This window comes from Eschrichtius robustus, chromosome 3, assembly GCF_028021215.1.
Source record: "Eschrichtius robustus isolate mEscRob2 chromosome 3, mEscRob2.pri, whole genome shotgun sequence".
NCBI classification, from domain to species: Eukaryota; Metazoa; Chordata; class Mammalia; order Artiodactyla; family Eschrichtiidae; genus Eschrichtius; species Eschrichtius robustus.
This window is the reverse complement of record NC_090826.1, coordinates 28,440,388-28,465,621: the sequence shown is the minus strand read 5'-3', so window position 1 is coordinate 28,465,621 and position 25,234 is coordinate 28,440,388. Positions and strand designations below refer to the sequence as shown.

General features: G+C 40.5%; 1 protein-coding gene across 2 annotated transcripts; it reads left to right on the top strand.

Moving 5' to 3' along the window:
- The first annotated feature begins 9,102 nt into the window (after positions 1–9,102).
- On the top strand, positions 9,103–24,636 carry SFPQ (splicing factor proline and glutamine rich). 2 transcript variants are annotated; one of them, XM_068539482.1, is made up of 13 exons: positions 9,104–10,032; positions 10,744–10,932; positions 11,291–11,592; positions 11,696–11,791; positions 12,705–12,901; positions 13,003–13,087; positions 13,411–13,528; positions 13,934–13,982; positions 14,063–14,184; positions 16,656–19,849; positions 22,942–22,989; positions 23,519–23,607; positions 24,548–24,636. In XM_068539482.1, exons 1-10 carry the CDS (start codon positions 9,208–9,210, stop codon positions 16,791–16,793), a joined length of 2,121 nt encoding a protein of 706 aa, XP_068395583.1. In that variant the 5' UTR covers positions 9,104–9,207; the 3' UTR covers positions 16,794–19,849; positions 22,942–22,989; positions 23,519–23,607; positions 24,548–24,636. The 2 variants fall into 2 exon arrangements, with proteins under 2 accessions (XP_068395584.1, XP_068395583.1); XM_068539483.1 differs by lacking the exon at positions 16,656–19,849 and having other exon boundaries at positions 9,103–10,032.
- The last annotated feature ends 598 nt before the right edge of the window (positions 24,637–25,234 follow it).

Here is a 25,234-nt window from a genome sequence, read left to right as displayed (position 1 = left end):
GATCAGGTAGAACATCATAATCACTTGAAGCCAAGACTCCCCACCCTCCCCCCATAAACAGATAGAAAAACAAATAAATAAATGTTCTACAAAATACAGCATGTTTTCCCTTAACAAAGGAAAGCCATAACAGAGTGAGACACTTCAGTTAATCCAATGTTTGTTATTGAGAGAGGTGATCTAGATTCTGATTAGATCTGCTGGAATATTTACCTAGGTATTGAGACCAAGCCTCCCCATAGGTTATTTGCTTGGAGGCTCAATAACAATAGAGTGACGGAGTGTGTGCAGCTAGTTGCTTTCCAAAGAGATGGAGGAAGTGGCATGGCCACTGAGACACCTAGTGGTGAGGATCTTTACTGCATCGTTAGAGTTTGCCAGCTGGGCCCATCTAGGAACCCCTTATTACCGGGGAGGGTGGGTTTGGGGAGCTTAGGTGCCCTCTTTTCTGCTCCAAAATAATTTGAGACCTCTATTGTTTACGTGAAGCTACAGAGATAAGTGCTGATAGATCCGGAAACTGAATAGCCTCTTCAAAGTTGGATCTATGAAGCTAAATTAACACAAATTAAGCTGACCAACATGGTAACTCAGGCCCTGGGATAGAGTTGAAGACATAAATTTAGCCAATTCAATTAATATTCATTAGGGAGCAGCAATGTGTTTCATCAAGCATATTATCTCCATCCCCTACCTCCTACGCCTCATAAAAAGTCAAACCAGAGGATAATTATACTTTCTATTTATTGAAATTATAGTTTGAATTGTAAGTTCACCCATATTCAGAATATTACAGGCTGAAGATTGTTCTACATGCCATTCAGCATAATTTTCCACACATTTGAACTATGGAGTTATGTTTAATATCTGAAATTAGTCATTTATGACTAGGGGCATTCTTCAATGGTTCAGAAAAGGGAGATTAATGGATTTGTTAATTCACTCATTTATTCATTCATTCAAAAATATATTGAGTATCCACCACCAGGTTGCAGGGATTTGGTGGTTAAGAGAATCTCAGTCATTGCCCTCATGAGCTTACAGACTAGAGGGTACAATTTAGAAACTCTGTACAATACAGTGGGATGAGTGTTATGAGAGTACAAGTACAGGGTGCCAATCAAATGAAGCAACTTTGTCTTTCTTTGGGGTCACAGATGGCCTTCAGAGAAGGGTAGGTATAAGTCAAGTCCTAAAAGATGGATAGGAGCTAACCAAAAAGTGGTAAGAAGGTAGCTAGGGAAAGATTATTTCAGGTGAGAGCAAGTTAAAAGAACTAAAAGGCAGCCAGTGTGACTGCAACAAAGAACGCAAGAGGGAGAGATGACTGGAGAGAAATGTGATGGCCAGGAAATGGAGGTTCACCTTAGGAATTTAAGAGTTTGTATTTTTCTCCTATGGGCAATACGAAGATAACAAGGGGTTTTAAAGAGAAGAGTAAGAAGCATCAGATTTGCTTTTTTAAAAGATAATTTGATTGCTGCCTGGAAAATAGAAAGAAAGAGGGCAATTGTGACACCATTTTTAGGAAGCTTTTGCAAAGGTCTAGGTGTGAAATCATGTTACCATGACAGCTTGGATTACAGTGGTGGTTTTTCAATCTGTAAAATGGGTAAAACAATACTATCAATCTCAGCATTGTAATGAGGATTCAATATAAAGTACTTGCTACAGTATCTAGCATATAGTAAATGATCAATTAATTTTGGCTATTGTGGGACTTCCCTGGTGGTCCAATGGGTAAGACTCCGCGCTTCCAATGCAAGGGGTCCGAGTTCAATCCCTAGTCGGGAAACTAGATCCCGCATGCATGCTGCAACTAAGAGTTCGCATGCCACCACTAAGAAGCCCACATGCCACAACTAAGACCCGGTGCAGCCAAAATAAATAAATAAATATTTAAAAAATTTTTTGGCTATTGCCATAATGTTGGCTATTATTTGAGGCAGATATTTCTTATCATATTAAAGAATTTTCCTCTGGTACACACACTAAACTTTTAACAATAGGGTGTGAGTGAGTGAATGAGGATTGGATTTTACACTAGAAACATATTCATTACTTGAATCTTTTATAGGTAATGTGTGTAATGTACTACTCATGTAATTTTTTAAAATTAATAACTAAGCATGTAATTGAACCTAAGAGTCAACATCCAGAATGAAAGAGGAAAAGGTACAGCAGAATGGCTAAGAGCCTGAAATTTAGTCAGAGAGATCTGGATTCAAATCCCAACTCTATCATTAGCTGTGTAACTCTGGGAAAGTTACTTAGCTTCTGTAAACCCCAGTTTCCTCATCTGTAAAATGGGAATAATTATAGTATCTAGATCATAGCATTATTTTGAAGATTGAGATAATGGAGTGCCTGGTACAAAGTAAATGGTCACTAAGTGGCAGCTACTCCATTACGTGAAATGGAGGAAATTAGCACATTTCCACTTCCAGATGTGACTGGTATAATCTGAACACTTCTTCACCCAATAAAATAATAAAGATTTTTTTATAAGAATTATCCTCCTGTTCCAAATTTAAAAAAAATTCAAAAGTCAGTGAGTGTTGAATTTTATCAATGCCTTTTCCTCATCCAAATGCTTTTTTCTATTTGATTTATCAATGGGATGTATTAGCTTAATACTTTTCCTCTAATATCTTAATAACTTTCCTAATATTAAGACATTCCAGGACTTCCCTGGTTGCGCAGTGGTTAAGAATCTGCCTGCTTGGGGGCTTCCCTGGTGGCGCAGTGGTTGGGAGTCTGCCTGCCAATGCAGGGGACATGGGTTCAAGCTCTGGTCTGGGAGGATCCCACGTGCCGCGGAGCAGCTAGGTCCGTGAGCCGCAACTGCTGAGCCTGCGCGACTGGGGCCTGTGCTCCGCAACAAGAGAGGCCGCGATGGTGAGAGGCCCGCGCACCGCGATGAAGAGTGGCCCCCACTTGCCACAACTAGAGAAAGCCCTCACACAGAGACGAAGACCCAACACAGCCAAAAATAAATAAATAAAAAAAAAAAAAAAAAAAAGAATCTGCCTGCCAATGCAGGGGACACGGGTTCAAGCCCTGGTCCAGGAAGATCCCACATGCCACAGAGAAACTAAACCCATGCACCACAACTACTGAGCCTGCGCTCTAGAGCCCGCGAGCCACAACTACTGAAGCCCGTGTGCCTGGAGACCGTGCTCTACAAGAACAGAAGCCACTGCAACAAGAAGCCCGTGCACCACAACGAAGAGTAGCCCCTGCTCCCTGCAACTAGAGAAAGCCCATGCACAGCAATGAAGACCCAACACAGCCAAAAATAAATAAATAAATAAATAAATAAATTGGTAAAAAAAAAAAGACATCCCAGTATTCTTTAAAAAACCTTACTTAGTTGTGGTGGATCATTCTTTTAATCTACTGTTAAATTCAAGGACAGACTTTCTTTTAAAAGCCATTACACAAACGAAAAGATGCTCAACGTTGTTAATTTTTAGAGAAATGTGAATCAAAACTATAATGAGGTACCATCTCACACCAGTCAGAGTAGCCATCATTAAAAAGTCTACAAATAACAAATGCTAGAGAGGGTGTGGAGAAAATGGAACCCTCTTTGGTGCAGCCACTATGGAAAACAGTATGGAGGTTCCTCCAAACACTAAAAATAGAGTTGCCATATGATCCAGCAATCCCACTCCTGGGCGTATATCCGGACAAAACTATAATTTGAAAAGATACATGCACCCCTATGTTCATAGCAGCACTATTCACAATAGCCAAGACGTGGAAACAACCTAAATGTCCATCGACAGATGAATGGATAAAGAATATGTGGTATATACATACAATGGAATATTACTCAGCTATCAAAAAGAATGAAATAATGCCATTTGCAGCAGCATGGATGGACCTAGAGATTATCATACTAAGCGAAATAAGTCAGAAAGAGAAAGACAAATACCATATGATATCACTTATAAGTGGAATCTAACATACAGTACAGGGGGCTTCCCTGGTGGTGCAGTGGTTGAGAATCTGCCTGCTAATGCAGGGGACACGGGTTCGAGCCCTGGTCCGGGAAGATCCCACATGCCACGGAGTAACTAAGCCTGTGTGCCACAGCTACTGAGCCTGCACTCTAGAGCCCATGAGCCACAACTACTAAAGCCCACACACCTAGAGCCCGTGCTCCGCAACAAGAGAAGCCACTGCACTAAGAAGCCCGCACACTGCAACGAAGAGTAGTCCCCACTTACCGCCACTAGAGAAAGCCTGCACATGGCAACGAAGACCCAACACAGCCAAAAATAAATAAATAAAGTTTTTAAAAAAGAATAAAATACAGTACAAATCAACATATCTATGAAACAAAAACAGACTCACAGATATAGAGAACAGACTTGTGGTTGCCAAGGCAGGGTGGGTAGAGGAGGGAAGGAATGGGAGTTTGGGATTAGCAGAGGCAAAGTATTATATGTAGGATGGATAAACAACAGGTCCTGCTGTATAGCACAGGGAACTATATTCAATATTCTGTGACAAACCACAGTGGAAAAGAATATGAAAAAGAATATATTATATATATATATGTATATAACTTGAGTCACTTCGTTGTACAGCAGAAATTAATACAACATTGTAAATCAACTATACTTCAATAAGATTTATTAAAAAAATAAAAGTCATTACAAACCTTGCCTCTTCGAGAAGAATACATTATCCAGACTTTTATTACTGAACTCAATTTGTCTTCTGGGCTATAACATTCAAGAGCCTCTGATTTTTTTCATAACAATAGCTAGTATTTATTGAGCACTTAGCAAGTATACTAAACACTTCACATACTCCTCACAACTTCCCTAAGGAGTGTGGGAGAAAAGTGAAGGACCTTGGGACAAGGCCCTGGAGATGAAACCAGAGCCTGAAAACTGTTACGTTTTCATTCATTCATTCAGCATATTTATTAAGCATCACTGTCCTCATGCCTGTTAGGTACCAAAGGTACAGCCTTAAAGAACTCTGACAGAGGGACTTCCCTGGTGTCACAGTGGTTAAGACTCCGAGCTCCCAATGTAAGGGGCCAGGATTCGATCCCTGGTCAGGGAACTAGATCCCACATGCATGCCGCAACTAAGAGTTCACATGCCACAACTAAGGAGGCTGCCTACCGCAACTAAGAGCCAGCGCAACCAAATACATAAATTAATTTAAAAAAAACACAAAAAACATTGACGGAATCCCAGCCTAACAGAGAAGACAGACAATAAACAAGTGAAGAAATAAACAAGATAAATACTACAAATTGTGAAGAGAGCTCTCATATACATCACATCACATATAGGATGGTGTAACAGAGGGTGGGAGGGCTTTTCTGTGTGACATTCAAGCTGAAATAGAAGAATGAAGAAGTCATAACTCTGCAGAAAGTTGGGGGAAGAACACTTTGGGCTGAGCAAACAGCAAGACCAAATAGCTTGAGGCAAAAAGCATGCAGACAAAGTAACTTGATAAATCCTAAGAAAAGATTAGGGCTCCCTGTGGATGGGGTCTGAGAACTAGAGAGATAAGACTGGGAAAGCAGGGACTTCCCTGGTAGCGCAGTGGTTAAGAATCCACCTGCCATTGCAGGGGACACGGGTTCGATCCCTGGTCCAGGAAGATTCCACATGCCGCAGAGCAACTAAGCCCGTGTGCCACAACTACTGAGCCCACGCACCGCAACTACTGAAGCCCGTACGCTCTAGGGCCCGCATGCCGCAACTACTGAGCCTGCGTGCTGCAACTACTGAAGCCCACGTGCCTAGAGCCCGTGGTCTGCAACAAGAGAAGCCACTGCAATGAGAATCCCGTGCACTGCAATGAAGACCCAACACAGCCAAAAAAAAAAAAAAAAAAAAAGAGATATACTTTGGAGGTAGAACTGATTTTTTGATTTCATGCAGAGGATAAATCCCTGTTGTTGTTAACTATATGATGCCATTTATTATGCTGGGGAACACTGGAAGGAACAGGTTAGGTTGATAAAATCATGAGCTCCAGTTTGGACATATTAAATCTGATATGCCAGCTAGACCTCCAAATGTAGGTGTCTAATAAGTAGTTGGATATATAAGTTGGGAACTCAGAGGAGAGCTCTATCCTACCATGGAAATAAAATGTAAAAATTATTAACATTTAGGGATTTCCCTGGTGGTCCAGTGGCTAAGACTTCGTGCTCCCAATGCAGGGGTTCGATCCCTGGTCGCGGAACTAGACCCCACATGCTGCAACTAAGACCTGGTGCAGCCACATATATAAATAAATAAATATTAAAAAAACAAGATTATTAACATTTAGATGGTGTTTGAAGTCTTGAAGAGACTATCTAGATAAGAGAACCTAGTTGTTAAAGCGGGCCCAGAACTGAGCTCTGAAATATCTCATCATTTAGGGGTCCTAAGACAGAGAAGTCAGCAAAGGAGATAGGACACTTAGGCAAGAGGAAAATCACGAGGGTATGGTGTCACAGAGGCCAGTAAGAAAAGTGTTTCATGAAAGACACAGTACCACCTATGTTGAATGCTGCTAACACGTAAAAAGAGATAGTATAGAGAACTCTTTATTGAATTTGGCAACATGTGGCTTATTGGTATCCTTCTCAGGTTTAAGAGGAGGGTGAACAGATTGAAGAGGAAACAGAGGTGAGGAAATGGAGACCTCTAGTGTGGACAATTTGTTTTAGTATTGTTGCAAAGAGGAGTGAAGAAATGAGATGACTGGGTAAAAGGGAGGGTTTGTTTATTTTTAAGATGGAAATGATTCAGTAGAAGTAACTGATGCTACAGCAAGGAAAAATCCTTGAGAAGGTATGGGGGTGGTGGTGTGGGATCCACAGCACTGGGGGTGGGGTTTGCCCTTTGGTAGGGGCAGAGACACATCTTTCATGGTACCAGGAAGGAAGTCAGAGATGATGGGTGCAGATGCAAGTAGGCTTGTAGCTTCTAGTTGGATGAGAATGTTCCTGATTTTTGTTTTCTCAAAGAAATATGAGGAGAAGTCATTAGTTATGGTAGAGTGAGAGAAGAGGGTGTAGGAGTTTGAACAGAGAAAGCATGAAATACACTATCTCTGGAAGTGGGAAAGTGAACTTACTAGAGAAATTCAGTAAGATTGCCAGGGACAGTCTAATGCTCTTTTGTGGTCTGTGGTCAAAATTTAAAGTGAAAGCCTCAGCCCTTGTTAAAGAAGGTGAATTCTTTGGTCCAACCAGAATTGGGGTTTTACCGGGTGAGTATAATGGGGAAAGAGAAAAACAAGAGTTGTGGCAATCGTAACATCTAAACTGGGTGACACGTTATGAATATAAAAATTTGAGAGTGAAAAAGTCATACACTTAATGGTTTGGCGTTTTGTTTGTTGTTTTTTGCTTTTGGCCACGCAGCATGTGGGATCTTAATTCCCCGACCAGGGATCTAACCCATGCCCCCTAAAGTGGGAGCACGGAGTCTTAACCACTGGACCGCTAGGCGAGTCCCGGTATGGAGGTTTTGACGAAGCCAAAGAATCAAAGTTACTATGTTAGTTGGGATACTTGAAATAGAGGTTTTTTAGGGATGTTATTCCTGGCAATAACAAACAGGAATAACTATATATGATGTGGGTGGGGTGGCTGACATAGGATGGAGGGAAAGATTATTGGAGGTGAGGAGGTAAAGGATTAACAGAGTATTGGGTGGTCATCCACACAGATGTTAAATGATGTACAGAAGTAGAAAGAAAGACAATGAGCCATGAGCTAGTATTAACTGAGGGAGGAATGATCCACCCAAAGGTCCATAGATGACACTAACTAGGAGAGGTATTAAGGGAAATGGCTCATGCACTTCAAAGTAGTTGGAGATTTTGAAGTAAGTAGGATGCTGTCCATTTGTTGACTCCATATAGATATATATATATTTTAAAAAATAAATTTATTAATTTTATTTATTTATTTTTGGCTGTGTTGGGTCCTCATTGCTGTGCGCGGGCTTTCTCTAGTTGTGGCGAGTGGGGTCTACTCTTTGTTGTGGTGTGCGGGCTTCTCACTGCGGTGGCTTCTCTTGTTGTGGAGCACAGGCGCTAGGCGCGCAGGCTTCAGTAGTCGCACGCGGGCTCAGTAGTTGTAGCTCACAGGTTCTAGAGCACAAGCTCAGTAGTTGTGGCACACAGGCTTAGCTGCTCCGCGGCAATGTGGGATCTTCCTGGACCAGGGCTCGAACCTGTGTCCCCTGCATTGGCAGGCGGAATCTTAACCACTGCGCCACCAGGGAAGCCCCATATATATATTTTTTTGAATTTTATTTTATTTTTTATTCAGCAGGTTCTTATTAGTTATCCATTTTATACATATCAGTGTATATATGTCAATCCCATTCTCCCAATTCTAGATATTTTAATATTGTAGTTTTAAAGTATCTTAATCTGTTCATGAAGTGTTTTGAGGTAGAAGTAAGAAAAATGTTAAATTCCTCTGTGATTCGTGTTTGTAAATTATTAGTCTATATACACACACACAAAATCAAGGCCTTTCTCTTTGAACAAAGAGGGCACTCAAGCCTATTGAGACATTTATACTGCTAGACCAAACCAGTACGCCAATGAGGTTCCAAAATGAAATCAGTAAGATGGTGTGTGTGAAATCGGTAAGATTTTATTTCTCTAAGTTTATTGACCCAGCACAAGGCGGAAGGGATAGCAGGCACTTAATTTATGCTTTTGAACCGGAGACTGCTGTTCTTTCTGGGGAAGGACACCAGCAGGCTGCTCGTAAGGACAATCAAGAAAGAAAGGAGCCGTCTAACATCTCTCCCCAGGAGCTGATAGGGCCCTGGGTATTTGCTTTCACGGGAAAATTGCTCTGGCGAACCCATTCAAATATCTCCCAGCAAATCACCGTGGCCTACAGCCAACTCCTTTTCCGCTCATTGGCCGACTGGAAACTTCAACCACTCCACGCCTCCCGCCTCTCATCGGGAGCCAATAGGAAAGATTAGTTTTTCGTAACTTAGTGTCATCAACTACAGCACTTGCAACTGGCTTCTGGAGCTACCGATCGAGAAGTAGGCGGGGCCGTGCCAGCCGGCCTATATAAGAAGAGGACAAAGGCGGCGCGCCGCCTGTGTCATCCGCCATCTTGTGCGAAGCAAGGTGGCCTCTACGTTCCCCGAACGTCTTCTCCGCTTCTGCCTCGACCGCCCCTTGATCACAGACATGTCTCGGGACCGGTTCCGAAGTCGGGGCGGTGGCGGTGGCGGTTTCCACCGACGCGGAGGGGGAGGCGGCCGCGGCGGCCTCCACGACTTCCGCTCCCCGCCACCCGGCATGGGCCTCAATCAGAACCGCGGACCTATGGGGCCCGGCCCGGGCCAGGGTGGCCCCAAGCCTCCGATCCCGCCACCGCCTCCGCACCAGCAACAGCAGCAGCCACCGCCGCAGCAGCCGCCACCACAGCAGCCGCCGCCGCTTCAGCCGCCGCCGCACCAGCCGCCGCATCCGCAGCCGCCGCATCCGCAGCCGCCGCCGCCGCCACAGGACTCATCTAAGCCTGCCGTCCCTCAGGGGCCCGGCCCGGCTCCCGTAGTAGGCAGCGCTCCCCCGGCCTCCGGCTCGGCGCCGCCCGCCACACCCCCGACTTCGGGGGCCCCCACGGGGCCAGGCCCCACCCCGACCCCGCCGCCCGCTGTCACCTCGGCGCCCTCCGGGGCGCCCCCGCCCGCGCCGCCGAGCAGCGGGGTCCCCACCACCCCCCCTCAGGCTGGCGGCCCGCCGCCTCCACCCGTGGGGGGCCCGGGCCCCGGGCCTAAGCAGGGCCCAGGGGCCATCGGCCCCAAAGGCGGCAAAATGCCAGGCGGGCCGAAGCCCGTCGGCGGCCCGGGCCTAAGCACTCCTGGCGGCCACCCCAAGCCGCCGCACCGAGGCGGCGGGGAGCCCCGCGGGGGCCGGCAACACCACACGCCCTACCACCAGCAGCACCACCAAGGGCCGCCGCCCGGCGGGCTCGGGGGCCGCAGCGAGGAGAAGATCTCTGATTCCGAGGTGAGTGTCTCCCTGAGCTACGGGCCGGTTTCCCTAAGATGGCGGCGGGCTCCCCCCCTCCCCCGCCCTCCATTTTGTTGGAGACCGGAAAGGGCGCCTGCGCGCGTGGGTGGGGGGGCGGGGCCGGCTGCTGGAGTGAGGGGCGGATGGCTCGGGTCCGCCAGCTGCCCCCGCTCCGAGGTAGGCCTCCCGGCTGGCGGAGAACTGACGGAAAGAGGCGCTGAGAAGCTATGATGGGCCTTGTTAAAGCTAGCGGATCCTGGGAGCCAGAGTAGGGTGGAGTATAGCGTGAAATGGAGGATTGGAGAGATCGAGGGAGTCCTGGTCTTACACGCGCAGGCCCAGGGCTTGTCGACAACGGAATTTTGGTCGTTTTCTTTGTTTAATGTCCCGCCACCATTTTAACTTTTGCCCACTATGATTTTGATTTTGACACTTAGCATAAACGGCTGACGAGGTTCCTGGTATAGAGTTTACTCTATAGAGAGGTCTGTGGCTGTTCTCGAGAGTATTCTGGATGGTTTAGGCTCTTTGATGTTCGGACTAATTACATTGGAAATCCCGTAAATGTAGTAGCATCTTTGACTTTAAATGGAACAGGAGCGCAACGTGACTGTAACATACCCAGTTTGGGAAAAACGAAAATTATTATTGGGTCTTCCTGTTTGCAGAGGAAACTGGTATCTGAAAATTCCTTTCCTTTTTCACTAGGGGTTTAAAGCCAACTTGTCTCTCTTGAGGAGGCCTGGAGAGAAAACTTACACACAGCGTTGTCGGTTGTTTGTTGGTAATCTACCTGCTGATATCACGGAGGATGAATTCAAAAGATTATTTGCTAAATATGGAGAACCAGGAGAAGTTTTTATCAACAAAGGCAAAGGATTCGGATTTATTAAGCTTGTGAGTTTTTTTGGTTTTGTTTTTTTTTTTGGTGAAATTAAAAGGGTCTTTTTTTTCCTACAACAAACATAGTGTTTTTTAAACCAACAAGAATAAATTAATTTTTAAATTTTTCATCATTCACACAAGAGTTGCAGCTGCTGTACAGTGCATAATTGTTGGTATCTAAGAAAGGAAGGGAGTGGGCGGGTAAGGTATTTACCTCCTTCCGCTGAATGGTGTAAGGGAGGGCTGCCTGGAGATAGTTGAGCTGAGGTGTCAGAAGAATAGGATCGGGAGTTAGGCTTATGGCAATTTTAGGGTGGGCATTAGCCAGTTTTGAGGTCATTAACGTGACTGTATGTCTTGATGCTTTCAGGAATCTAGAGCGTTAGCTGAAATCGCTAAAGCTGAACTTGATGATACACCCATGAGAGGTAGACAGCTTCGGGTTCGATTTGCCACACATGCTGCTGCCCTTTCTGTTCGAAATCTTTCACCTTATGTTTCCAATGAACTGTTGGAAGAAGCCTTTAGTCAGTTTGGTCCTATTGAAAGGGCTGTTGTAATTGTGGATGATCGTGGAAGATCTACAGGGAAAGGCATTGTTGAATTTGCTTCTAAACCAGCAGCAAGAAAAGCATTTGAAAGATGCAGTGAAGGTGTTTTCTTACTAACAACGTAAGTTTTTATGTTTATTCTAATAACTTTTATTTATTAACTTGTATAAAGAAAATGCAATGAAACTGGAACAAAATTAAGATGGAACCATTTTTGTTGTTAGAACTCCTCGTCCAGTCATTGTGGAACCACTTGAACAGTTAGATGATGAAGATGGTCTTCCTGAAAAACTTGCACAGAAGAATCCAATGTATCAAAAGTAAGATCCGTTGAACTTTTGGGCAGTTTTTAATTTAAGTGTAAACGAGAACTTGCTAGAGTAATTTTTCAGTTTTGCTTAAAATATGCAAAGTTCTTTGAAATGGATGGGCATAATGAAAATCTCAGGCTCAGAAAGCTAGAGGTTTTGAAGCAGTTACTCAAATACCTAGTGTTGTTTCTGAGGTAGGTATATTTCACATGCATTCTTGTTTTGTTCTTATAGTTGTTAGGATGTGTTGTAGGTATCATCTTTTTTTTTTTTTTTTAAATTAATTTATTTTTGGCTGCGTTGGGTCGTTGCTGCACGCGGGGGCTTTCTCTAGTTGCAGAGAGCGGGGGCTACTCTTTGTTGCGGTGCGTGGGCTTCTCATTGCAGTGGCTTCTCTTGTTGCGGAGCACAGGCTCTAGGTGCACAGGCTTCAGTAGTTGTGGCACGCGGGCTCAGTAGTTGTGACTCACGGGCTCTAGCACAGGCTCTAGGTGCACAGGCTCAGTAGTTGTGGCGCACGGGCTTAGTTGCTCCGCGGCATGTGGGATCTTCCCGGACCAGTGCTTGAACCTGTTTCCCCTGCATTGGCAGGAGGATTCTTAATCTCTACGCCACTAGGGAAGCCCGGTATCTTCGTATTTAAGGGTTGAAAAAATATTTCTTGAATCAGAATTTGGCTAGGGAAATGAGTTAGAAAGTGAGGAAGGTAGGATTTTATCGTCAGTGCCCATGGTACTGTTGACTGTGTCGTTCTGGAACACGTATTGTTTTTGCTGTAAAAATACCTTAAGAATCAAGGTGATCTATACTTTTCAGTAATTCTTAGCAGTAACAGGCCAGTGAAGGGACTAGTGTTTTTAGGGGAAATCAAATATATTTCTCGTGTGCATCTATAAATTGGTTCATATTTAAATATTGTCAGGGAGAGAGAAACCCCTCCTCGTTTTGCCCAGCATGGCACATTTGAGTATGAGTATTCTCAGAGGTGGAAGTCCCTGGATGAAATGGAAAAACAGCAGCGGGAACAAGTTGAAAAAAACATGAAAGATGCAAAAGACAAATTGGAAAGTGAAATGGAAGATGCCTATCATGAGCATCAGGCAAATCTTTTGCGTCAAGGTAAAGGACTCTCTCTGAACATTACCGTTAGGGTCGTTTGCCTTTTGAACTTACTAGAATTTCATTAATGTGAACGTATGACAAAATTTTCCAATGTTCAGATCTGATGAGACGCCAGGAAGAATTAAGACGTATGGAAGAACTTCATAATCAAGAAATGCAGAAACGTAAAGAGATGCAATTAAGGTAAAATTTTGTTAAATTAAATGTTCTGCATTAAATGTACCTAAATTTTGCAGGTGAGTCAGATGAAATACAGAGGTGTTGAATACTATGGCAGCGTCAGTTTAATGCTTAAATTGAAATAGAGTGTAAGATTTTTGTTATAAGGCTCACTTACTTTGCTGGAATACCTTTAGGGCTATTCTTAGTCACTGTCCCAGCCTTTGTGTGTATTTGCTGTAACCTAGACTTTGTAATGCTCTTTAACAAACTACTAGTTTTTTTTCAAATTGAATTTTTAAAATGTGGATAAAACTTTAGTTTTTACGTTTGATGAATGTTTCTAGGCAAGAGGAGGAACGACGTAGGAGGGAAGAAGAGATGATGATTCGTCAACGTGAGATGGAAGAACAAATGAGACGCCAAAGAGAGGAAAGTTATAGCCGGATGGGCTACATGGATCCGGTAAGTAAACTTCTTTTGCAGTGTAACTGGAGTTTTCTACAAAGTTTGTAGACATCTAGGATGAAATTTTATTCAGTTAAATATAACCTTTCATATTATAGCCATTCTGCCATTTTTTTCTCTTTTTAACCCAAGTGTATTATGATTGATATGCCTTTTCCGTTGAGTTTTATCTTTTCCTTGGGTGGGCCAAAAGATTTCATTGGTTGGGAAGAAGCTTGCTTTATAGGTCTTTTGATAATGGAGTCTTACCTGGTTTCAGAATACTGATTTTTAAAATTACCTTATTTTTTTTCCCTTAAATTGAAAAACAATTTTTTTTTTAAGCTTTGGAAATTCTTTTGTACTCAAGAATGCTTGGTATGGGTTTAGTACAGGTGTATGAACGGGTTTTTTTTCTTTCAGAGAGAAAGAGACATGAGAATGGGTGGTGGAGGAGCAATGAACATGGGAGGTAAGAATGAAAATTAAATTAGTAATACCATTGAAGAGCAGTATTCTGGTTGAGTTGTAACCAGCATTTTTGTTTCCTAGATCCCTATGGTTCAGGAGGCCAGAAATTTCCACCTCTAGGTGGTGGTGGTGGCATAGGTTATGAAGCTAATCCTGGAGTTCCACCGGCAACAATGAGTGGTTCCATGATGGGAAGTGACATGGTAATGTATCCTGTGGGACATAGTTCAAAAGGAAATTCTCGTTTTCACAACTTATGTGTGTGTGTTTTTTTGTTTTTGTTTTTGTTTTTAAGTAGGTGACTGGACCTCTTTTAGTTCCCCCATCATGTAAATCATAGTATTGAGGAATACTTTGGCAACATAGAACTCAATGTGGTAACCTAAACAGATAAGGTTGCCAACAAAAAGTCAATGCTTTTAGTAATATGTTGGAATTATCTTTGGCAATAAGTAGACTTAGGTGCTTTCCATTATATTGCTTGTGTACTTTTGCACTATAGCTCATGGCAAATCCAAATTCTAAATGTTAGATAATGTAACATTATTCTACATCCACGTGAGAGTAATCAAATGGCAAGCTGTCATTCGTTAAGCTGGTATTTGCCATAAGTGTGAATCAGACTTGTTTGTAGCTTTAGGCATGTTTTAGCAACGTGTAGGACTTTGACCTATATTTGGTGTGACTTCTACGCATGAAAAAGGAATTGTTTAGTCTTCGGACTCGTCGTTTCCCACCTGTTGGGCCTGTCTATAGGTGTACCTTCTAAAATAAACTGACATCTCTGTTTTGCTACAGGGTAGCAAAAGTCAATGATAATTTTAAGCATACTAGTTGTGTGCATTTGATCTGAACCTTCTTGATGCTGTCATATTTTAGCTGTACAGGTAGCCTGTCAGGATACTTTAGAACAACCAAGTGAATTGGTCTGAGTGGCTGTGTTAGGACTTCACAATCCTTAGAAGAACTGAGTATTGGCTGTAGAGGTGGGTTTGGAGAAAAGTACATTGTCACAACTGAATTGAATCTGATTAGTTCACCTACAGGCTTTTGGCAAAGGAGGGAAGCTGCAGCATATAGCTCACTAGATTCATTTTACAAATAAGAACATAGGGATTTAGAATGGGGCCTCATCTATTTAAAATCTACTTAAGGCTTTTGAGAATTAGAATCATAAATAGCCGGTTGGGTTAAATGTAGTGCTGTTAGCTTTCTTCAAATTGAATTTTAAAAATAATGTAGGTAACATTTTGGTTTATATCCTTCCTAATAGGCAGGTGTAGGTTATGTATCAAATTTGTAACTGTAATTTGACATGATGTTCCCACAGTTAAGATTCTGTAGTCCATGTGACATGTAGCTCCTGGGTTCTAAGATACTGTAATAACATAGTTGTAAAACCCCCAAATTTCCTTTTTACCTTTTTGAGATAAAACATACAATACAACGCGCTGAAAACCTAAAAATGTTAGGATTTTGAAATAGTTTGAAGGATTAGGATTTAGTCTTTTTATAGTAGCCCTATAGTATTTTGTAGGAAGCATGTTGAAATCATTTATAGGAACAGTTAAACCCTGATGCCGTTTTAGTTTCTGGGGGGTTTTTGTTCTGGTTTTGGGGTTTTGTTTTTGTTTTTTTTTTTTCCTAGCAATACTCTGAATAACTGGTCTGTTTTAAATGGAATTTGAAAGATAGTTCAGGCTGCTGTGCTTTTGCATATTTATAGGGTTTTTCTGTTTGGGAACATAGGTTTCTAGGACTAGAAGTACCTAAAACTAGATGGAATAATGAAGTCCTGCTTTATTGCAGTCATTTAAGCTTGGTGTTAATGCTGTTTGGGAGACACCCAAAAAAAACACGGAATCATAACTGTCAGTGGACTTTTCACAGACCTAAGGGGAAAGTTGGGCTGTTACGAGGGTGGGCTGTATATTCAGTCAATTTGCAACTATAGAGAACAGTACTGTGAACATAATTGTCTTTGGTTATACAGTGATGGCTCTGAAGGTGGTATACCTGTGAGAATATGGCAACACACTTTTAAATCAAGTTACTGTGCCGGTTAAGTGACTAAATCTATTAGTCTTTTATTCTTTTTCTTTTTGTAGTCTGGTAGCATTTTATTAAAACTTTGAACCTTTTAAGATTTCTGCAACTTAGCAGATGTGTCTTAAGATCTTGAAAAGCACCAGGTTTCTTATGCAGCACATACCACTAACTGGTGAGTAGGTCTTTGTCACTTCATTGAGTGAATTGAATCTGTCTGGTTGGGCTTGTTAGGCTTACATGGAAATTAAATTTCCTGTTCAGACCTTGAAAGTGAGAAGTGTGTAAGCTTTTCAGTGGGTTAATCTGATGTGAAATTTCTTAAAACTCATTTTGGAATGGGTTTTCACATCTGCACTAATTCTTAAATTTTTTAGCACTACAGGGAAGATCTATTCTTTGAAACAGGTGTATGAGAATGGCTCAAGTGGGAACATACCACAAGGCATGTATTATCGTAAACTAATTTTCAAATTACCCTTTTTTCCTTTCTATGTTCCCGGTACCTGTGGATCGACTCATTGGTGATTGTATCGACGAACGTTGACTACGGAACCTTCTAAAATATTTACTTAACACACATGGACATCAACTACATATAATGAACTGTTGCTTACTGTTCCAATAGCGTACTGAGCGCTTTGGGCAGGGAGGTGCGGGACCTGTGGGTGGACAGGGTCCTAGAGGAATGGGGCCTGGAACTCCGGCAGGGTATGGTAGAGGGAGAGAGGAGTATGAAGGCCCAAACAAAAAACCCCGATTTTAGATGTGATATCTAGGCTTTCATTCCAGTTTGTTTTTGTCTTTTCTTGTTTAGATACCAATCTTTTAAATTCTTGCATTTTAGTAAGAAAGCTACCTTTTTATGGATGTTAGCAGTTTATTGACCTAATATTTGTAAATGGTCTGTTTGGGCAGATAAAATTATGTAATGCAGTGTTTGAAACAGGGGAATTTTTTTTCCTTTTTTTCCTTTTTTTTTTTTTTAACTGTATAATGTCCCTCAATTTATGGCAGTGTACCTTGTGCCACTGAATTTCCAAAGTGTACAATTTTTTTTTTTTACTGTGCTTCAAATAAATAGAAAAAATAGTTAAGATTTTGATCTTCAACTTTGCCATTCATGCTTCTATGCACATTAGGCTAGGTATTCCACTTGGAAAGCATAAGAGTGTCTAGGCCTTTGAATGGCATATGCCATTTCTGGGAAATGTATTTGTAGGCTAAGTATTGCTTTCTACATTTAAGTACCCCCTTGTTTTAAAAAGAAGAAATGCATATTGAAGTAGTTTCATGATTTGATTTGTTTGGCATTATAGGAAGCAAGCCGGTGCTAAGTATTTTTAAATGGCTATGTAAGCAAAGCTGAACTGTAAATCTTCATTCAGGAATGTGTATTAAGATTATGGAATGGGTGTAAGACTATTGGTAGGGGGAGAAAGTGGGTATGACTTAAATGGATCTTTTATGGCCCTATGATCTATCCTTTCCTTGAAAGTTTCTGAAGAACAAGTGGAAAGATCATTTTGTTGCATTCCTCCATTCTTGTTTTTTTAAAGAACGAGTCCCAAGCCCTATGAACGGCTTGTATTGAACTTTCACATTTGAATTAAAGATTGTTAAACATGAAGTCTTTTCATGTATTACTTCAAGTGATTTATAAAGATGGGGTTTAGTCTGAATAATTCAACTCGAAAGTAAGGTATAGTCATCATAAAGTAGGTTTGGCTATGTACACATTTGTACTCTGTAACTTTTACATCTCCTTGTGCTACTTCTGTTGGGCAAAAATCTGTAGGACTATAAAAAAAACCTATTTTCTTTTCTAAGAGCTGGTAGTGACTGTTAATAACAAATAGGGTTGCAGAGAACTATTCTTACTGTGAAATATTTTTAACCTGTTTTTCCATAGTTTCCTTTTGATGTAGCACTAAATCTGGAGAGTTGCTCCTGCTACACAGTACAAATATTCCTTTCTCCCACCATAAAGCTTTGGAGCTTTTCGATGGTGTTGTCAGTTTATCATCAACTTCATTGAATCTCCTTTCATTAGAGACATTTTGACTTACTAATAAAATAGATCGTTACTGTTGTCTGTTAGTACAATGGGAACCTGCTTTCCCATGTTTATATTGTTAGCAGAGGAATAACTTCCTAAAAGTAGTAGGCAAGGTAACTGAATGGTTTGGCTTTGTTCTTAGTTATGTTTCCATTCAAATTTGTACATTATAGAACTCTTACTATGGAATGTGTCTTCCTCCTTTTCACCTCTGTTGGTGTTAATTGGCAAACGTAAAATTCTAAACCAAATCTTTGTTTAAATACTGAAGGCTTAGTATTGTGCCTGAGTACAAAGGGAAACCTGTTGTTGAAACAATTGAGCACTTGTGCATAGGAAACCTGTTAATACTAAAAGTAAAACACTAGTGGGGTATAAAGGCATGCCACCGAATTCTGGTTGTGTGACTGACAGGTACCTGGTGTGCTAACTAAGGGAGAGAATCTCATTAGAAAATGTTCATTATTTCTGTTCACCAAGACACTTGGAAATGAGTAGTTCTACCATAATTATATCAATGAGGAAGTTTTGTCCCAAGTCAAGTTATTAATTGGTGATAATGTATGAGATTTTCTGTACCGGAAACAAGGGTCTTGATTTGAAAGGAGTCCATTACAATTTGATTGAATTGTATGGTAGGGACTCCACTAATGATAAGAAAATAAGGGGTGTTCATGGGACACCCACAGAGGGTGAACTTGAATGTGTGGGCGGGGGCTGGTGGGGAAATGGAAACATCTGCCTATAAAATTAATGTTTCAGTTTATTTTTCAGATTACATGCCTTTCTTTATAAGGGATGCTGGCACAGACCCCTAAAATAAGCTTTTGGTAGTACTGTACCTTTGAAGAGTGGTGAAGGATGCTAATGGATAATCTCCTGAAAGTTGTGGTTTTGATAGCCTTACTGTGTAGAATTGCTAAACGTTGTTTAGCAAGTAATGTTGCTTAGTTTCAACTAAGTTTTGACTTTAATCACTGAAACAGCAGTGTACCAAGGGTCGTAAGCTACTCAAATAGACTTTCAACAAGTCTTGGAATGTATATGATAGTTTTTAGCCTAATGTGAATTTGAATCATCTTTAAAAGTAGATTCCTAAAAGCTGATTTATGAAACTTGGGGTGGGAAAGGGAAAGTAGTACTTTTGAAGTATTTTAGCCATTTTTCTCATTTAAAGAAACCACCTGCCCCCGTTTCCTCTTCTCCACTTTCTCTCATAATTTTGTTTTAAGAGGAGCACTGATTGTTTTTAAACTTATTACTCCTCTTATAAGTCCTAATCTTTAAAAACTGCATTCTCTAAGAGATCCCAGTGTATTTAATAGGTGTTTTAGAAACTTAACCCATTGGCTCAACGTTTAGTGAAACCATAATCCTCTTTACTTAGATAAACTTCTAAGAAATACTATAAGCCCCACCACTCTTTATTAGATGTATTATATCACTGATATAAACAGACAATAATTTGGGAAATTGTAATGTTACGCCTGTGCAATTTTTATAAGTGGCATATTATGGCAGATAAAAATTTAGATACTTGGCTTTTCTTGGGCAAGCCACTAAGTTGTGGCGGAATATTTTCTGGTGTTCTTGGACTGCAATTATGCACTATTAAAGTAGTGGCCTGCTACATAACTGCATTTAGCCAGCATTTCTGCAGTGCGTAACTGTGAGGAACGTAGTACCGCAAATGGCAATGGACATTAGGACCCGGATGTAGTATTCCTGCTTGCTCCGAGATTCTCATTGCCGACTGCATACAGGTAGGTAACAAGCAATATAATCTAACTTGGTGACTTGCTATGTACTTTTATTCCGTGGGCATTCTGACATCATACTTCTGACAATGAAATTACAGTGCAGCACCTAACACCTGTATGATAAAGCTAGCTTATATCAAAACTGCGTGGGTTTGGGTTTAGAGCTGTAATTTGTCAGGCAGAATTCAGTGCTGTTGCAGTTCTCAGATAAAAAGTGCAAACTTGATTATTTGGTATATCTGATTCAGTTGTGTGGTTTTTAGTTGCATTGTAACTGAAGATAACAAACACATCAGTGGTGTGGGGGAGGGGACCGTACCATACTTGGGAAGTAAGAGTGCTTTTAAGCATCTTGACACAGACTGTACAGCATGTGATAATTAGTTTCTTTTGTAGCAAACTGACCTGCCCATAGGTCAGCAATATCAATTTGAGTGTAATCTTGGTAATTACTCTGCAGGTTGAGTGAATTAAGACTAAAAGAACAGTTTTTTTGTAATGTGATTTAAAAATTTTTTTAAATGGGCTCCATGGGAACACCTTTGTTACTAACTTGGGGCATAGATGGGAATCTAACATGAATAGTTCAAGTTCTGTGATTTGTCTAAATATGTTTATACTCTAAACCTTGGGGAAAGTGGTGTGGCATGTTGACTTGCCTTTTGAATACATGTTGGGAATCATTTCCCAATCATAAGACTTCGTCGTATTCTGTAGGATAACTGCAAATGTTCAGAGTAGCCTTTTGAATTTGGTTCCCTTAGCTTTAGGGATGTGATGTTACAATCCAAACTGTTCGATTACCAAAACAATAAGTCTTCAAAAGCACCTTCCTTTGTTGCTTAGGATTTAAGCTTTGCATCGACTGTTGTTCCAGACCTCAATTCAACTGAACGTTGGTCTATGAACTGGTTTTTAGCTAGCATGCATGCTAGCTTTCGTGTATAATGTTTTCTGCTCTGTAACTGGAAAGTTTGGTTTATTTTGCGTAAATGTTGGTAAAACTCTTCATGACTATGAGAATTTTCTTTCATTGTATCAAGAAAAATGGCTTGTTCTTTGGCAAGCGATTCACAAGGTGGGGACAAATTTGTACTTTAATACGTAGTCCATTCAACCAAATGACTTGACTCTCCTGCTAGATGAAAGAGCAAATGGTGACTAGTTTAGCTCTCTATATTAGTAATGCAATGCATATCAAACATAATGCTCGGTATTAGTGACAAGAGTGTCACTAAATTGGCATGCAACCCTGATGGGGTTTTCCTGTGGCATAATCCATTAAGTCGGTGGCCAGCACTTGCTACCGTGGTTCAGTGATTGTTTAGAAATAAAAGCGCAGGTTTGTTTCTTAACAGTCAATAACAATTTTGAGAGAATGTACTTGTTACAATATATGGACATCATTGGGGTGGGGGGGTAATTTTGCTTCATTCTGCTTATCTCAAGATGAATAGGCTTTTGCACTTTCGATGAGAAACCTGTGACTTTAGTCAATTCTTACTAGTTTTGATTTGTATGTAGCTGTAATTTGTGAATCTTAGTGCAGAGGGTCTTAAAAAAAATCACTGAGTCAAAAAGCTGGGGATAAATGGGTTTCAGTAATAACTCTATATACTGAGGTGCTCGCATTGTATTTCATAGTCTTTTCTTGTTACAAACCAAAATTATTTTTAATGAAACTGGTCGGAAGTTCAGAGGTGTGATGCCAGAATGCATTTTCGTACTGTTAGGCCCTTGGAACAGATACCGGTGCTTTATGAAAGATGAAAGAAGTGCAGTGGGTGCTCTTCACATAAGGTTGCAAAACCTACAAAGAATGCATAATAGTTTCACTTTTCCCCAATAAAGAGATGCGTGTGACTAGTTTTGGACTTTTAACCTTAATGGGGGTTGCATGTTTCCTATTGTTAATCATTGTCAGCTGCAGTGACATGATACACAGTCCTGCATTTACTGCCTTTCCCTTAATGATTTTGGATAGGTTTTAGAGAGCCAGGATGTTTGTTCTGGGCCTTTATTTGGTTTTGGCTTTAGCTGATAATGTTTCAGTGCTCTGTCAGCTAGTGCAGTTCTCAAATGGCTGCCTATTAGGGAAAGAATTCAGAGGATTTGGCTGCTCCTAATCATGTGTCATTGCTGCTAGATAATGATTGGCAATTTTTAAGACTCAACTGTGGAAATCTCACAGTTGGTAAACCATCAAACAAAAATGTTGCTTTTGAACACCAGTGCTGAAAGATTTATTTGGAGGGTGAAAAAGGGGCTGGATGCAGCATAGGATAATCTGGAGAATGGAGGAAGAATGCAAAACGATATAGTATCCCTTATGGATGGTACATGTGCAACAGGGAACTATTTCATATACCCTTGGCAGTCGCTGATAATCAGGGAGGAAGAAAAACCTGGAATTTGAATTAAGGCTGATCTTTCTGGTTTTTGTGCACTGTGGCCCTGCCAGGCATATATAGTGAAGGTGAATGTCTTCTCCCTCAGAAAAACTCAGGTTCCTTGCTGTCCGGATAAGGCATAGCTTCCCTGCCCTAATAACTTAAAACTCAGTGAGGACTTAAGAGGGAAAGAATGAGGCAAATATATAGGATTGCAGGATAACAACTGCATTGTTGTGTACTGTGGAAGGGGGAGGGCACTCTTGGTGGACTCCTGCTGAAGGTGGTCAGTCCACCTGAGAATGGAAGACATGCTTGGTGGGGAGCAGGGTACGTGCTTTTATATGAAAAGAGCCAATGTTAAAACTCACTTGGTAAGGTAAACGTTGTCACATACCTTCACATAAGGGATAGTATATTTTGGGTTGCAGCCAAACTTCATTGTGGTCAGACTGGTGAAAATGCAGTTAGGCTTTTGTATTTTAAAGAAGATACAGTTCTCATTCGAATTCAGGTGTCTACTGCTACCTTACGTCAGAATGATTTTAGATTTTTCCCCCCATGAAGTTTCTTCCTATTTTTTATGCTGTAACTTGCCCCCAATCTTTGTCTCTGGAATTTACTCTTTAAATTTTGAAATTAACTAGCATTTTCAAATCTTTATGCCCTTGTCTTTCATATTAACTTTTTTTTATTATTCTTTAGGTAAGAATGATTGATGTTGGCTGATATTGGAGTGTTCATTCCGTTGAAGTAAGTTTCCTTGGAAGTCTTAACCTGTAGAGGATTTTGGGTTTGATTTCTATTTAATGATTAAATAATTTAATTTAGCTATGTGGGGTGAAAACTGTTTGATTTTTTTTTTTTTTTAAGATGTTCACCTCTCCTAAGATAATACCCCCCTTTTTTTTTTTTAACGTGTGTATGTGTGTGGATGTATGTGAGTTGGAAAGAGAAAAGGTTGGGATTATTTATTACAAAGATGTCAGACCAATAGAAGAAAAAGATGAAAGATTTAGATCAGAAAAGAAGGCTTGAATTAGTGGAGACATGTATTTTCAGTACTTTTAAAATCAACTTTGGACCAATTCAAAATCCCATTCCTTTTTACATAATAAATTGTGAGGAACAGTTGTCTAGTCATTGGTAGGAGGGAAAACCTGTTTTCAACAGGTTTGTTCAACCTGTTGTTGATGTCAGAATAAAATGTACGTGTTAAAAATTAGTAAAAATGTAATATATGCTGAATGTTATTTTAACACAGTTAATATTTTAATGATAGGTGGATAAGATATTTGTTCTCAAGACATCACACAGCATGAGCTGATCAAGAAGGAAAGCTACAACTTGATAGACTGATGAATTATCTAGGTAAGTTGAGTGATTCTTACTCTATAAACTGCCTTCAGGAGGACTCTTGGGTGGTATAAAAATAACTAGTCATGTGGATATCTCATTTTAATTTCTTCTACATTAAAACTTTCTTACAGGAAATATGTTTTTATAGCACACACTTAAATATTTAAACATTTTTACAGCCTTCTGAGGTGTGGTAGACCTTGTCTGTTTGGCTAAAGCCTCACAAAAACAGGACTTAAATTTTAAATAAAAACATACATCTGTAATTCACCTCTGGGTCCACAAGACCATGTAGAAGAAGGTTCAGAAGATTTGCAGTTCCCTGTTTTTCATCAGATAGTTAAATGGTGGGATTACCTATAGTTGAGAATAGACAGAAAATAAAATAAATATAGATGATGGTCTAGAAGGGTTGGCAATTTTAAAGGGCAACTCAACTCTGCTGTTCTAGCTGGAAAGCAGTCGTAGACAGATGGACATGGCTGTGTTCCAATAAAACTTTTTTACAAAAAGGTGGCTTATAGATGAGGTACCTTACTGTCCCTTCATCTGGTAGAAATTGCATTCGTTCAGGGTATCACTTAGGTATAAAGGGCTGTCATAATCAGTTTGAAATTAACAAAAACGGGAGAATTGAGGCTATATCTTACACCTAAGAAGAGGGTGCCAATTAATGGAGTGTCTTGAATGTTAGAGATCTGCCTTGTAAGAAAGTTCTTGTAGAAAATGGAAGTAAAATTTAATAAACTCACTGGGTGAGTCTGATATTAAAATCATTTCTGCTGCTTTAAGCCTTAGTTATCTAAAGATCATTAAATACTATTACTACCACATTCCTTGACTAATGTTACTTTGCTGTTAGGAACTTTACTTGGTTGATGCTGATAAATATTTTAGACCTTGATATGTGATTCTTAGGTCTTTTGGAGTAATCGTTTCCTTTAATTGGCAGGATCAGGTGAACTATGTCCCGAAAACCAGTGAGGAAGAGAGAAAAGAGGAATAAACAACCTGTTGTTTAATAAAGACATTTTAAAATCAGATTGTCCTTCCATTTGTTTTGGTTTTGTTTTTAAGTAGAGGACTCTTCCGTTTTCTAGAATTTTCTATATATGTCAGCAACTTGTGTCTAGGTGACATTTAAAAAGTCATTCCATGTTGTAAGTGTAAAACTACATAATTTAGGACTACTTCTTGAGGCCTTTTTGGCAGAGCTGCTTCAGCGTCTTAATTACTAATCAACCTGATGGCCCTACACTATCGAACTCACCTGATTTAGCCATCAGTATTTTAAAATTGACTTCAGTCTTTGTAAGTTTTATTCTTGAGATTACCATGTGATTAGCAGTTAAAAAGCATTTTGTATATTACAAAAGCATTATCAGATTATAGTTATGGGTAGTCAGACATTACTTCACTAACAAGCAGAGACTGAATTACGTGTTGCCAAATAACCATATTTTGGTTACCCTGAGTAGCAATTTCTTTAAAATGGAGTTGAATTTTATATGCAGTATAATGGGCAAATTCTCAGGATACCTATAAATGTAAGGAAAATACTGCTGGAATTTACTATAAAATCTGCTTACCCCCTCCATTCTTGAAGCTCTCATTAAAACTTGACAAGCTTTTAAAGGGC